Below are 13,559 nucleotides of genomic sequence, written 5' to 3'. Positions count from 1 at the left end.
GGTCAGTGATTGGGTCTGACACGATTATCTTGCATCTACCCCAGCACAATGCTTTGGCAACTGGTATTGAATCAATGCTATCATTATTATTAACCGCACGGAGGGACCTTCCGGATATTGCTACTTTAAGGCTGACAGAGCTGCCCAATCCAAGCGACTATAAAATCACCATCAGTTCATCAATCGATAGTATTTATTGAGCCCCTAGAGTTTGAAGAGCTCTTTACTGAGTACTTAGGAGAGGAGTAAGGAAGGAAAAGACACAATTCACGCCCTTAAGGAGCTCACCAATGAGTTTATGATTACTGCATTCAGTCGTATTTACTGAGCGCTTACTGTGTGCAGAGCACTGTACTATACGCTTGGGCAGTACAATTCAGCAACAAGGACAATCCCTGCCCACAACAGGCTCTCTCTCAGCAGGTGCTTAATACAGTGTTCCGAAAGTAGTTAAATGCTTGATAAATACCACTAAGTGAGGTCTAGAGAACTATCTATATTTCTGCAGGCAGCCTCTAGGTATTATTGCAGATTCAGTCATTCATTCAATCGTATTTATTGAGCGCTTACTGTGCGCAGAGCACTGTACTAGGCACTTGGATGCTAGCTAGGTAACCCCACTGTCCTTTCGGTCCACTGTTTTAAAGATCAGGGCAGGGAATGTGTCTGTTTATTGTTAGGCTGGACTCTCCCAAGCATGTAGTACAATGCTCTATACACAGTTAAGTGCTCAATAAATACAACTGACTGACAGGTTCTAAGGAAGCCAGAGCACTGCTCTAATACTCACTGGCTGCAAACTCTTTTTCATCACCCCTAAGTACAAAGCCCCTTTCCTACGCTTTTTGTTCATTTCTTCTTCCAGTTTTCAATCCCACTCCACCCCACTGGCTTGCCCAAACTGTGCTTATGAGCAGGCGTACCTCACATCTCTCCTCAGAAATGTGCCCACTTCTTGCTTATTTCGGCAACACAATCTCTCGTCTATTCCTGGAAATCATCTCAGAAGACGAAAGCCAAAAAGAGAGTGACTGGGTCACCGTACACCCAGTTCTCCTGTATGTCGGGGGTTGCTATCGTGCAAAAACCCTCATTATGGAAAACGTGCCATCTATTACTGGGTGTCTGGCATCGCGTGTGTTCTCCCAAACCACGTCTTCCGACAAAACGGCACGCTGCACCCTATCCTAACAGGCAGGCGCGATCCGACGGGCGCTTTCTAATTTCCCAACAATGTTCTATCCAGGATCCAGAGTGAAGTCACTCACTGTGGCAGAATCAATCAATCAATCGTATTTATTGAGCGCTTACTGTGTGCAAAGCACTGTACTAAGCGCTTCGGAAGTACAAGTTGGCAACAGATAGAGACAGTCCCTACCCAACAGTGGGCTCACAGTCTAGAAGGGAGAGACAGAGAACAAAACAGAACATATTAACAAAATAAAATGAATAGAATAGATATGTACAAGTAAAATAAATCGAGTAATAAATATGTACAGACATATATACAGGCGCTGTGGGGAAGGGAAGGAGGTAAGACGGGGGGATGGAGAGGGGGAGAGGAAGGAGGGGGCTCAGTCTGGGAAGGCCTCCTGGAGGAGGTGAGCTCTCAGTAGCTCCCAAGCGCTTAGTCCAGTGCTCCGCACACAGCAAGCGCTCAATACGACTGAATGAATCAATCAATTGTATTTATTGAGCGCTTACTGTGTGCAGAGCACTGTACCAAGCACTTGGGAAGTATAAGCTGGCAACATATAGCATATGGCAGAACTGGTACACCTACAGGACTATTCCTCTTGGCATCCCTCCGATACGGGTACCTTCATTCCTTCGATCGTATTTATTGAGCGCTTACTGTGTGCAAAGCGCTGTACTAAGCGCTTTGTGGCAAGCAGTGAAAATGAAGAGATAATTGCGATACGGGGGAAATTCTGAGTGGACCGTTCCAGGGTGAAATACAAAGTCAAACTTTTGGGTGAGAGGATTTGGAAGGGGAAGAGTGGAAGCCAGAAGCTGAGATAAGAGAACTAGAGGAGGAAATGAGAGGAAGGGTGGTGAGCCTGTACTGCTCTTTCCAGGATCTCTGTGTTCTTTTTGGTTACCCTCCTTTTTCCAATTCCCCTTCCATTTTCAGGTACTAAATCTGGTGCTCCCAAAGGTAAAAGCAGCGTCGGACGTCAAATACTTGACCTATTCACCATTTCTCCTACAAGTTAAACAGCAGACCCTTGCCCATCCGAGATGTTACATGTGGAGTCCACATGTTCCACTCATAATTCTCCCACTTACTGAGTTGTCACTCAACAGTCCTACTCAGAAAAGCCTAATCAGAAATCTGAGGCTTGGCTTTAAAGCGCTCTATAGCTTCAGGGCAATAATCTCCACCCTACGATTTCTACAGCTGTTTCCAATGTCCTACAAAAAAATTTTAAATTTTTTTTTCCACATAAAAACTTTAGAAGCGGGAAATATCTCACGTGTCTACCAATTCTGTTATACGGTACTCTCCCAAGAACTTAGTACGGTGCTCCGCTTAGTAAGCGCCCAGTAAATATGACTGATTGACCTAGAAAAATGTAAACGCTCCAAATGTTTTGGTACATATACCCCAAGGCACCTATGTATTATTCCAAAGTGCGCAGGAAAGTCATTTAATACAATCCCCTTTGAGCAAATCAACGTGTGTCCATGTAATCACACACTTCAGTAGAAACCGGGAGATTCGGAAAGTTAAGGTGAAAGACGGAGGCTCTTGTGCTTTCCAAAAAACGGAAGTATTTGCAGGTGTTTGGAAATGCTAAAACTTTGTACTGCAACATTCATCTGGCAGGGTTAAGCCACTACCACAGGTGCTGAAACTCAACTAGCTGCCAAGCACTACCTTCATTCCAAACCTCTTGCAAATATTCCCTCAATCAATCGTATTTATTGAGTGCTTGCTGCATGGAGAGCACCGTACCAAGCACTTGGGAGAGAGTCCGCTATAACAGAGTTGGTAGACACATTCCCTGCCATACTTTGGATGCTCTCAAGTAAAATCCCTATTCCTGCCCTTCAAGTTGATGTCCATCCATGATATGGTTTGGACTCTCCCTTCAAGTTGATGTGCATCCATGATATGGTTTGGACTCTCCCAAAGTCTTGGTACAGTGCTCGTCACACAGTAAGTGCTCAATAAATCCTATCCCGTCTGGACTACTGCATCAGCCTTCTCTCTGATCTCCCATCCTCGTGTCTCTCTCCACTTCAATCCATACTTCATGCTGCTGCCCGGATTATCTTTGTCCAGAAACGCTCTGGGCATATCACTCCCCTCCTCAAAAATCTCCAGTGGCTACCAATCAATCTGCGCATCAGGCAGAAACTCCTCACCCTGGGCTTCCAGGCTGTCCATCACCTTGCCCCCTCCTACCTCACCTCCCTTCTGTCCTTCTCCAGCCCAGCCCGCACCCTCCGCTCCTCCGCCACTACTCTCCTCCCCATACCTCGCTCTCGCCTGTCCCACCATCGACCCCCGGCCCACGTCCTCCCCCGGGCCTGGAATGCCCCCAATCCCTCTGCCCATCCGCCAAGCTAGCTCTCTTCCTGCCTTCAAGGCCCTGCTGAGAGCTCACCTCCTCCAGGAGGCCTTCCCACACTGAGCCCCTTCCTTCCTTCCTCTCCCCCTCGTCCCCCTCTCCATCCCCCCCATCTTACCTCCTTCCCTTCCCCACGGCACCTGTATATATGTATATATGTTTGCACATATTTTTTACTCTATTTATTTATTTATTTTATTTGTACATATCTATTCTATTTATTTTATTTTGTTAGTATGTTTGGTTTTGTTCTCTGTCTCCCCCTTTTAGACTGTGAGCCCACTGTTGGGTAGGGACTGTCTCTATATGTTGCCAATTTGTACTTCCCAAGCGCTTGGTACAGTGCTCTGCACATAGTAAGCGCTCAATAAATACAATTGATGATGATGATGATGAATAAATACTACTGACGATGATAGGCTTCAAACTCATAATAGCCCTGCTTAGTCCTATTTACAACCCGATCCGCACAGTCCGCTCTTTTAACACCAAATTCTGTAACTCGGCCTCGTCTCTCAGGCAGGCGACCCCTTGCCCACGTCTTCCCTCAGGCCCCGTACTCTTTCCCCCTTCACATCCGACAGTCCACCCCTCTCCCCACTTTCAAAATACCCCTAAAATCACATCTCCTCCAAGAGGTCTACCCTAAATCCTCAATCTGACTTTCCCCTGCATCGATGGTGCGCTGGCCTGGGTACCCCTTATGCTTTTCGATCCTCACCCGAGCCCCACGGCATTTATGTACCTCGCCTTACCCTCTACTTTTTCTCCTATCTGTAATTTATGCTAACGTCTGTCTCCCCGACTAGTCTGTAAGCTCCCTGTGGGCCGGGATCATTTCTACCAACTCTATCGTACTGTAATAATAATAATAATAATAATGTTGGCATTTGTTAAGCGCTTACTATGTGCAAAGCACTGTTCTAAGCGCTGGGGGGGATACAAAGTGATCAGGCTGTCCCACGTGGGGTTCACAGTCTTAATCCCCATTTTACAGATGAGGTAACTGAGGCTCAGAGAAGTGAAGTGATTTGCCCAAGATCACACAGCAGACATGCGGCAGAGCCGGGATACGAACCCATGACCTCTGATTCCAAAGCCCGGGCTCTTTTCACTGAGCCACGCTGCTTCCCAAGCGCTTAGTACGCTGCTCTGCACCCAGTAAGCGCTCACTAAACACCACCGACTGATCGATAGTTCCAACTTCCTTTTCCATCAACTATCTGTGGATCCAGAACAGAATCTGTTTCAGGAACTTGGGTGCTTAGCTTCACGAAGAGCTTAAATACACAACACCTCAGAGGCCAGAAACACCATTAGCTTTAAAATGAATGACACTGAAGAGCACATGAACCTAATCATTCTCTTGCCTCGGTCTCTACTGTATCGGGGCAGTCCGGGGATTCAGCTGGCTGTCGGACACTCCCGTCCGTGGGTTAGGAATTTCTGGCCAACAACGGCCATTCTAACTCTTCGAACGGCAACAGAAGGGAGAAAGGGAGAAAGCCAACCGGTGGAAACCTCAGGCCGGGTGGACGTCGGCGGAGCTGGGCTCGCCACTCGCCTCGTCCAGCTTCTCCCGGACTGTCTCGCTCCCTCTCAGGCCCCCTTCGTCGTCTCTACTACTCCCGCCTCCACCGCCGCTCATTCGATCACTTCCTCCAACTCATTCTTCTTAACGGCCGAGCCCGCTGTTGGGTAGGGACCGTCTCTATATGTTGCCAACTTGTACTTCCCAAGCGCTTAGCACAGTGCTCTGCACACAGCAAGCGCTCAAGAAGTACGACTGAATGAATGAATGAACGCCGTGACCTAGTGGAATGGGGACTTGGCCTGAGAGTTAAGAGTTCTCATCCCGGCTCTGACGCTTGCGTGCTGTGTGACGGTGGCAAGTCACTCAGCTCCTCTGGGCCTCAGTTTCCTCCTCGGCCAAATGGGGATTCAATATCTGCCTCCCTCCTGCTTAGACTGAGCCCCATGGAGGACGGGAGCTGGGTCTGACCTGATTAACTTGTGTCTACGCCAGTGTTCAACAAAGCACATCATCATCAATCGCATTTATTGAGCGCCTACTATGTGCAGAGCACTGTACTAAGCGCTTGGGAAGTACAAATTGGCAACATATAGAGACAGTCCGTACCCAACAGTGGGCTCACAGTCTAAAAGGGGGAGGGTAGCGCTTCACAAATACCACTATTATTAATTACTCTAAACTTCCGACCAACATCACGGTAGCATCTTGGTTGCCACAACTCTATTCCCTCCACCGCCACCACCTGACCAGGCCCTTAAACAAGGTCTCTGTAACTTCGCAAGAGTTTACAGGATGACAAATTTGTAGTATGTTTGCGACACAATTGTAGCAGTCTGTCCAGCAGTTTGGTTTTTTTTAAAAGAAAACAAGCCTACGAAAGGCAATGCTTGCTTTAAGACACTTTAATTTAAAAAGAACTAAAAATATTTACATTGTCATTTTTGAAACAAGGCAAAAAGAAGGACTTTGAAGACTAAAAGCCAACAGGATAGGCATCATTTTATCTTCTTATCCTCCCAAATGAGGCACTGTTAATCCGAGTTCTGCGGCCACGCTGTATCTTTAAGAAAAGAGAAGCGCTAATACGGTAAATATGATTTCTCTTAGCAGCATTTCTAAAATAGTCTCCTATATACCACAGGTCGAAAAATGGGGCGAAGATCAACTCGATCAGGTTATTAAAACTAGGTCATGTTCACTCTAATTTCTCTTTCGCCTTTGGTTAATATCTGATTGTTTGACATATATTATTAAAAGTCATACAAGGCTTCATCAGAGCCAGGGAACTTCATCATTATACCACCGGCCTTCTCTTATATTATCTGAAATTGAGGGGTATGCGTGTGGAAGAGAAAGAAAACTTGAGCAAAACATCTTCCATGTACCCACACGCTGTATATCAGTCACAGCAAAAAACACAAGAAACAGCATTATACGTTGCTTGTGTTTAGCTCAGATTCAACTGGTCGTGAACTTTTTTTCCAAATCCTGGTTTCTATGGAGGAAGAGGGACCTTTAATGGGTGGATTCCCACACTAAGGATATCACCAAGTAGAGATACACAAGAATATAATACTCACTTTACCATGTGGTTGACCGCTGCATGAAACTTGACTGCCCCTCAGCTCCTCTTCGTTTAGTATCTCCACCAAAAGAGGTGAATTTTGTGACCGTTCAGGTTACTTATGTCAGTGCGGAGCCTAACAGGGAGATCGTGGAGTGCGGTTTTTTTTCTTTAACGGGTCTTGGTCTGTGGGTTGGTTGGACTGGTTTTCCACTGATGTCTATTTTGGTAGCTGTAGAACCACTGCCTATCAACCTCCTAGGATATGTGCGTGCCTGGTTCTCTCAGATAACGCTTCTACGGGTTCTCTGGATCCACCTGCGACCACCTGTTTTACAAAGAACCCCAAACAGGTGGATGAAAGAAGGCGGAGGGACGAAACGGTGGGGAGGGAAGACTGGAAAAGAGAGAGGCTCTACCCTCACACGGCTAAGTGTTGAATCTGTAAATACACACTGCCTTTTTATGGGTAGTTTCCCTTTAGGAAACAAAAGCAAAACAGCGCAGCAATCTACTCAAGACATTTCCAAATGCTCTTTGCCAAGAGGAAAAGACTTTTTTCCCCCCCCTTCTTCTGGATCGTTTGCTCTCATTTATATTTACCCAAACCATCTTTCTACCGAGAAAAGACTCCAGACTGCAAAAGTGGAAGATTCAGACGTATATATCAAGACGAAACAAGTTATCTCCTACGATGATTAAATACATTCAAACAGCTGACTCTACATAACAAAGTACCTCACCGGGTGATGTTCCCTTGCTTGACCTCCCTCCTGCCCGGAACTCATTCATTCATTCAATCATATTTATTGAGCGCTTACTGTGTGCAGCGTACCGTACTAAGCGCTTGGGAAGTACAAGTTGGAAACTTATAGAGACGGCCCCTACCCGACAGATCGCCACTCTCACCCATATTCAAAAGCCTACTGAAATCCCTCCTCCTCCAGGAAGGTTTCCTGGACTGCGCTCCCATGACCCACCCTATTTTCCTCCCCCACTGCCTCACGCCCCACAGGTACCCATCCCACCCCACACTGAGGCACATTTCCATATACACCAGCTGAAAGAGCAAAGAGTTTTACCAGTCGTAATGAGATTTGGAATTCGCCTCCAACACTGACAGCTCAAAAACAACCAGTTCTGGATCTGCCCGGTGCTCCCTTCCAGATTTTCAACAAAGGGCATTTGAGAATGGCTAAACGGTGCGGAGTCTGCCTCGCTGAAAAGTAACAAAGCAAAACCTTTCGGGAGCACGAGGAAACCAGAGTCTAGGAAACCAGTACGGCCTTGGACAAGGTGCCCAGGAACAAGGGGAGGGAAATCTGAGGGGGAAAGAAACTTGAAATCTCTAGCTGTGCATTCTCTCCCCCTTTCTTCTCATCCGGACCCACTGGATTCAGGAAAAGACTACCAGGCTAGCAGCTACCAAGAAGTGCTTTCAAGTCCTGCCCTGACAACTTCGATTCGAAAGATGCCCCCCAAAATACGGACTAAATGATCCAACGGAAACAACAGTCACACCTTCTTTAAGGTTACGCATCCTTCTGCACCTGGACAGCAACTAAATTTCAGCACCAGGCGAAAAATCGGAGAGTATTTTGTCCTCGAAGCAAGGGAATCAAATTCCTTTTACGGCAAAGACAAAAACTGTCCGTGTAACCCATACTGAAAGAAAAGAAACACTTTTAAATGTCAAACGCACCGAGCTTCTAAGGTTCACTCTTTTGGTGTATTTCACCAGATTCGTTCGGCAGCGCCGATCGGTAAAATGAAAATTTCAAGAGCGATCGTTTCCTATTGCTTGCTGTGACCGATCGCATACAGCTCCCTAATAGAAACAGGATATACAAAGAACCTGGAATATACAAAGTGCGGTCCACAGCTGTAGGCTTTGAACTCCAAATACAATAGTACTTCAAGGACCACAGCAAATCTAACCAAATAAACAGGAAAACAATCCAACTCCAATGCCATCTTGTAACACAGGGGTTGTGATGATCATTCACTCTAGAAAGGCCTCACTCTCACACTATAATCTATTATGAGTTTCATCACTAGAGCTTCATACGTTCTGTGACAGCAGTTTTTCATGGGAGGGATGGAAAGGCGGGGCACGGGGGGGTGCGCAGAACGACTGTTCCTAAGAAAGATTTAAAGGCTTCTTCTGGCATCGTAAAACTAGAGGTGGGTTTCCACAGTTTGGAAATAAAAGGATTAGGGCTAGAGGTGGGGTTTTTTAAATTATTATTATTGATAAACTACCTCAGTATGAAGCAGATCGGCTCTGTAAATAGCCTGGTCTACCACTCTGGTAGGGCAAATGGGAATTTACGCCGGGCACACTGACTGCTTTCCTGTACTACTAAATTAACCCCCACGAGAGGAGACCGATAAATTTATACATTTACGTATAAGACTTAATAAGCGCACACAATCATTTAGCATGTCCACAACAAAATCCAATATCCAAGAGGAGCTGATTAATTAGGAACAGGATACAATGCAGACCTCATTCTTTATCTCAGCTAATTTTCAGGGAACCAAAATGGTTACAATTCATGTACGGTATTCTGCCGGTATACACACAGTTGGGAAAATCAAATAGGTATGATTTTGAACGTACTACCCATACTACACTGTCACCCTGTTGGATCCTTTGAATTTTTTTCATCTTTTCTGCTCTGAGGCTTCACACACACACACACACACACACACACACAAACAATGTATTTTCTATATGAAATTGCTTCTCCTTTATATATTTATAATATGAAGTAACTGGAGGTAAAACAATGCCTGAACAAATCCGATTATTGAAACCGTGCTCTCCAAAGTCACAAAAAAAACCAATGCTTTTGTGACCCAAAATATCATCTTTAATGAAATAAATAGGATGTCTGCTCAGGCTGCTTACATTTTCAATATTCACTGCCCTTTTCTCACCAGACAGCAGTAATCTGAATTCTTCCTTTCTTGTTTTCTTTTTAAATAAGCACAGAAAAGCACCCAACCACACTCACAAAGGGTAGCTCAGAACTTACTTTAAGTGATGCCTTGGAAAAACCTGTCTGCTCCATATTAACCCTTCCCGGCCAAAATACACACGCCACAACTGAGCTGGGCTGCTCCTTCCAGACAACGGACATTAACCAGACAACTGAAAAGGGGGTACCTTCACAAGGCGAAAGACCACGCTACAACCCGGCGAAGACCTGTCACCGGCTAGTCACACTGTGGGATGGAACTATTTTTCCGGAAAATGCAACATTCCAATTTACCTAAGACACTGCCCTCGATTCGGATTTCAAGAAGCTGCCACGGCACACAAATCTGACATTAAGGACACCTTCCGTAGCCTTCCTGCCGCACAAATCTGACATTAAGGCCACCTTCCACGGCACCTTCCTTCCGGAGATGCCACTTAACGTATAGCTATATAGGCTGATGGCGAAAGCGTAACCCCCACAATGGAACTAAACTTTTCAGCCTGCGGATCGGTGCAGCTGGAAATAAATAATGCAAACAATGCAGCACATCGGATCAAGGAAGCCCCCTCCCTCCCCCACCACTCAAAATTCATTCAGCCACCTCCAATGTGCAGAGACCCCGGTGCGGCGGCCTTGGCTTCCAATTCACCCCAAGTGACAGGCAAAAATACGGTTTCAAAAGGACGCGAATCAAGCGACGGCCGGTTTACCTTGAAAACTTTGGGCTTCTTTTCCCTCTGAGGCCTTTTGTTTTCCTTTATAACCTAAAAATAAGAAAAATCAGATGGCCAAGTGAGCCTCAGTGTAAGGCCGGGGTGAGGCGGGATTCAGGCTCCCCCCCTTCCCCATTTGTGGCTCTGAGATTCTCCAAGTATTTGCACCCTTTTTAAAAACACACCCACGGGGGAGAAGCAGCCTTTATTATTCTATAAAAAGCCTTTAAAGAGCCGCTGAACACTTTCCACTTGGCTCCACCGACAGAAGCCAAAGGCCTTTTCATGGAGGGGAAATGGGGGGGAAATCCCCTCTCTCCCCCTGGAAGTCTGTCTTAATGAGTCTCTGCATTCTTCCCAGCAGAGCCCCACGAGGTAGCCATCTTGCTCGCTTCTGCAGAGGAAGCCTGTACAGTAGGACACTTCTGCAAACTGCTTTTTGGTATTATTGTCATGGTGTTTAAAGGCAGCCCCGGGCCTGGCAGCGTTGGGGCCTCGCTGGGCATGCCTTGCGCAAAGAACAGCCCCGCGGCCGGCTCGGCCAATGGCAGCGCGCCGGCCGGACGGGCCCGAGCCCGAGCCGAGCCCGAGCCGAAGCCCGAGCCCGAAGCCCGAGCCCCGGCCGAAGCCCGGCCGAAGCCGAGCCGAGCCCCGGCCCTGCCCGGACAAAGGCGGGTTCGGGGGGGTTCGGCGGGGTTCGGCGGGGTTCGGGTAGGTTCGGCCGGGTTCGGGTAGGTTCGGCCGGGTTCGGGCGGGCTCGGGCGCGCCCCCCCGCGGAGGCGCGCGGGCAGACCCAAGCTGCGACATGGAGTCGGCGGCGCTGCGGAGGAGCCCCCCGCTGCACACCGGGGCCTCACACACACACACACACACACACACACAAAACCCAATGCATAGACACACAAAAAACCAATGCACACACACACACACACAAAGCCCAATGCATAGACACACACACCCCAACCCAATGCACATGCACACACAAAAAACCAGTGTACATACACACACAAAACCTAATGCACTGCACACACAAACCAAATGTACACACACAAAAAAAGCAATGTACACACACACAAAACCTAATTCACTGCACACACACGGAACCCAATACACACACACAAACCCAATGCACATGCACACACACAAAAGCCAAATGTACATACACACAAAAAACCAATGCACACACACAAAACCTAATGCACTGCACACACACGAAACCCAATACACACACACAAACCCAATGTACCTGCACACACACAAAAAAACCCAAATGTACATGCACACAAAAACCAATGTACACACACACAAAACCTAATGCACTGCACACACACGGAACCAACACACACACACAAACCCAATGCACATACACACACACACAAAAGCCAAATGTACATACACACAAAAAAACAATGTACACACACACAAAACCTAATGCACTGCACACACACGAAACCCAATACACACACAAACCCAGTGCACATGCACACACACACACAAAACAAATGTACATACACACACAAAACCTAATACACTGCACACACACACAAAACCCAATGCATAGGCACACACACAAACCCAATGCACACACACAAAAAATCAATGTACATGCACACATAAAACCTAATGCACTGCACACGAAACCCAATACACACAAACCCAATGCACACACACAAAAAAAACAAATGCACATACACACACAAAACCTAATGCACTGCATATACACAAAAAACCCAATGCATAGGCACACACACACAAACAAAATCCAAAGCATATGCACACACAAAACCTAATGCACTGCACACACACACAAAACCCAATGAGTAGACACACACACACAAACCCAATGCACATGCACACACAAAAAAAACCAATGTACATACACACACAACCTAATGCACTACACACACGAAACCCAGTATGCACACACACACAAAAACCAAATGTACACACACAAAACCTAATGCACTACACACACAAAATCTAATGTACTGCGCACACACACAAACCCAATGCACATGCACACATACAAAAATCCAATGTACACACACACAAAACCCAATGCATACGCAAAGACACACACACAAACCCAATGCACATGCACACACACAAAAAATGTACATACACACACAACCCAATGCATAGGCACACACACAAAAAACCAATGTACATACACACACACACAACCCAATGCATAGGCACACACACACAAACCCGATGCACATGCACACACACAAAAAAACAATGTACATACACACACAAAACCTAACGCACTGCACACACACGTAACCCAATACACAAATACACACAAGCCCAATGCACATGCACACACACTCAAAAACCAAATGTACACACACACACAAAACCTAATGCACTGCACGCACACACACGAAACCCAATACACATGCACACACAAACAAACCCAATGCACATGCACACACAAAAATCCAATGTACACACACACAAAACCTAATACACACAAATCCTAACGCACACACACACAAAACCTGATAGACACACACACAAATCCTAATGCACTGCACACACAAAACCCAATATACATGCACACACACAAAACCTAATGCACTACACACACACAAAACCCAATGCACATGTACACACACAAAACCCAATGCACATGTACACACGCAAAACCCAATGCACTATACACACACAAAACCTAATGCACATGTACACACACAAAACCCAATGCACATGTACACACGCAAAACCCAATGCACTATACACACACAAACCCCAATGTACATGTGCGCACACACACAAAACCCAATGCCCATGCACACACAAAACCTAATGTACTAGACACACAAAACCTAATGCACTATACACACACAAAACCCAATGCACTACACACAAAACCTAATGCACTACACACACAAAACCCAATGCACATGCACACACACACACAAAACCCAATGCACATGCACACACACACACAAAACCCAGTGCCCATGCACACACGCAAAACCCAATGCACTATACACACACACAAAACCTAATGCACTACACACACACACACACACACACACAAAACACAATGCACACCCCCAGAGCCCAAACGTCCCAATGCACACCGGAGCCTCCGGTTCAAAAGAAAACACATACACACACACGGACCCCCCCCCCCGCCCCGGCCCCCCTCCAAAATCCGGAGCCTCCGGTTCA

The 13,559-nt window shown here is 46.5% G+C and overlaps 1 protein-coding gene across 1 annotated transcript in view; it reads right to left on the bottom strand.

Moving 5' to 3' along the window:
* Positions 1-13,559, bottom strand: part of TET1 (tet methylcytosine dioxygenase 1) — a 222,720-nt gene that overhangs the window by 165,488 nt on the left and 43,673 nt on the right. Inside the window, exon 2 of the mRNA XM_038743394.1 lies at positions 10,374-10,427. Coding sequence (XP_038599322.1) covers positions 10,374-10,427 — 54 coding nt within the window. The remainder of the gene's footprint in view (positions 1-10,373; positions 10,428-13,559) is intronic.

This window comes from Tachyglossus aculeatus, chromosome 3 (assembly GCF_015852505.1).
Source record: "Tachyglossus aculeatus isolate mTacAcu1 chromosome 3, mTacAcu1.pri, whole genome shotgun sequence".
Classification (NCBI taxonomy): Eukaryota; Metazoa; Chordata; class Mammalia; order Monotremata; family Tachyglossidae; genus Tachyglossus; species Tachyglossus aculeatus.
Note: the sequence above shows the minus strand (reverse complement) of the source record. Positions and strands in the feature narration are given on the sequence as shown.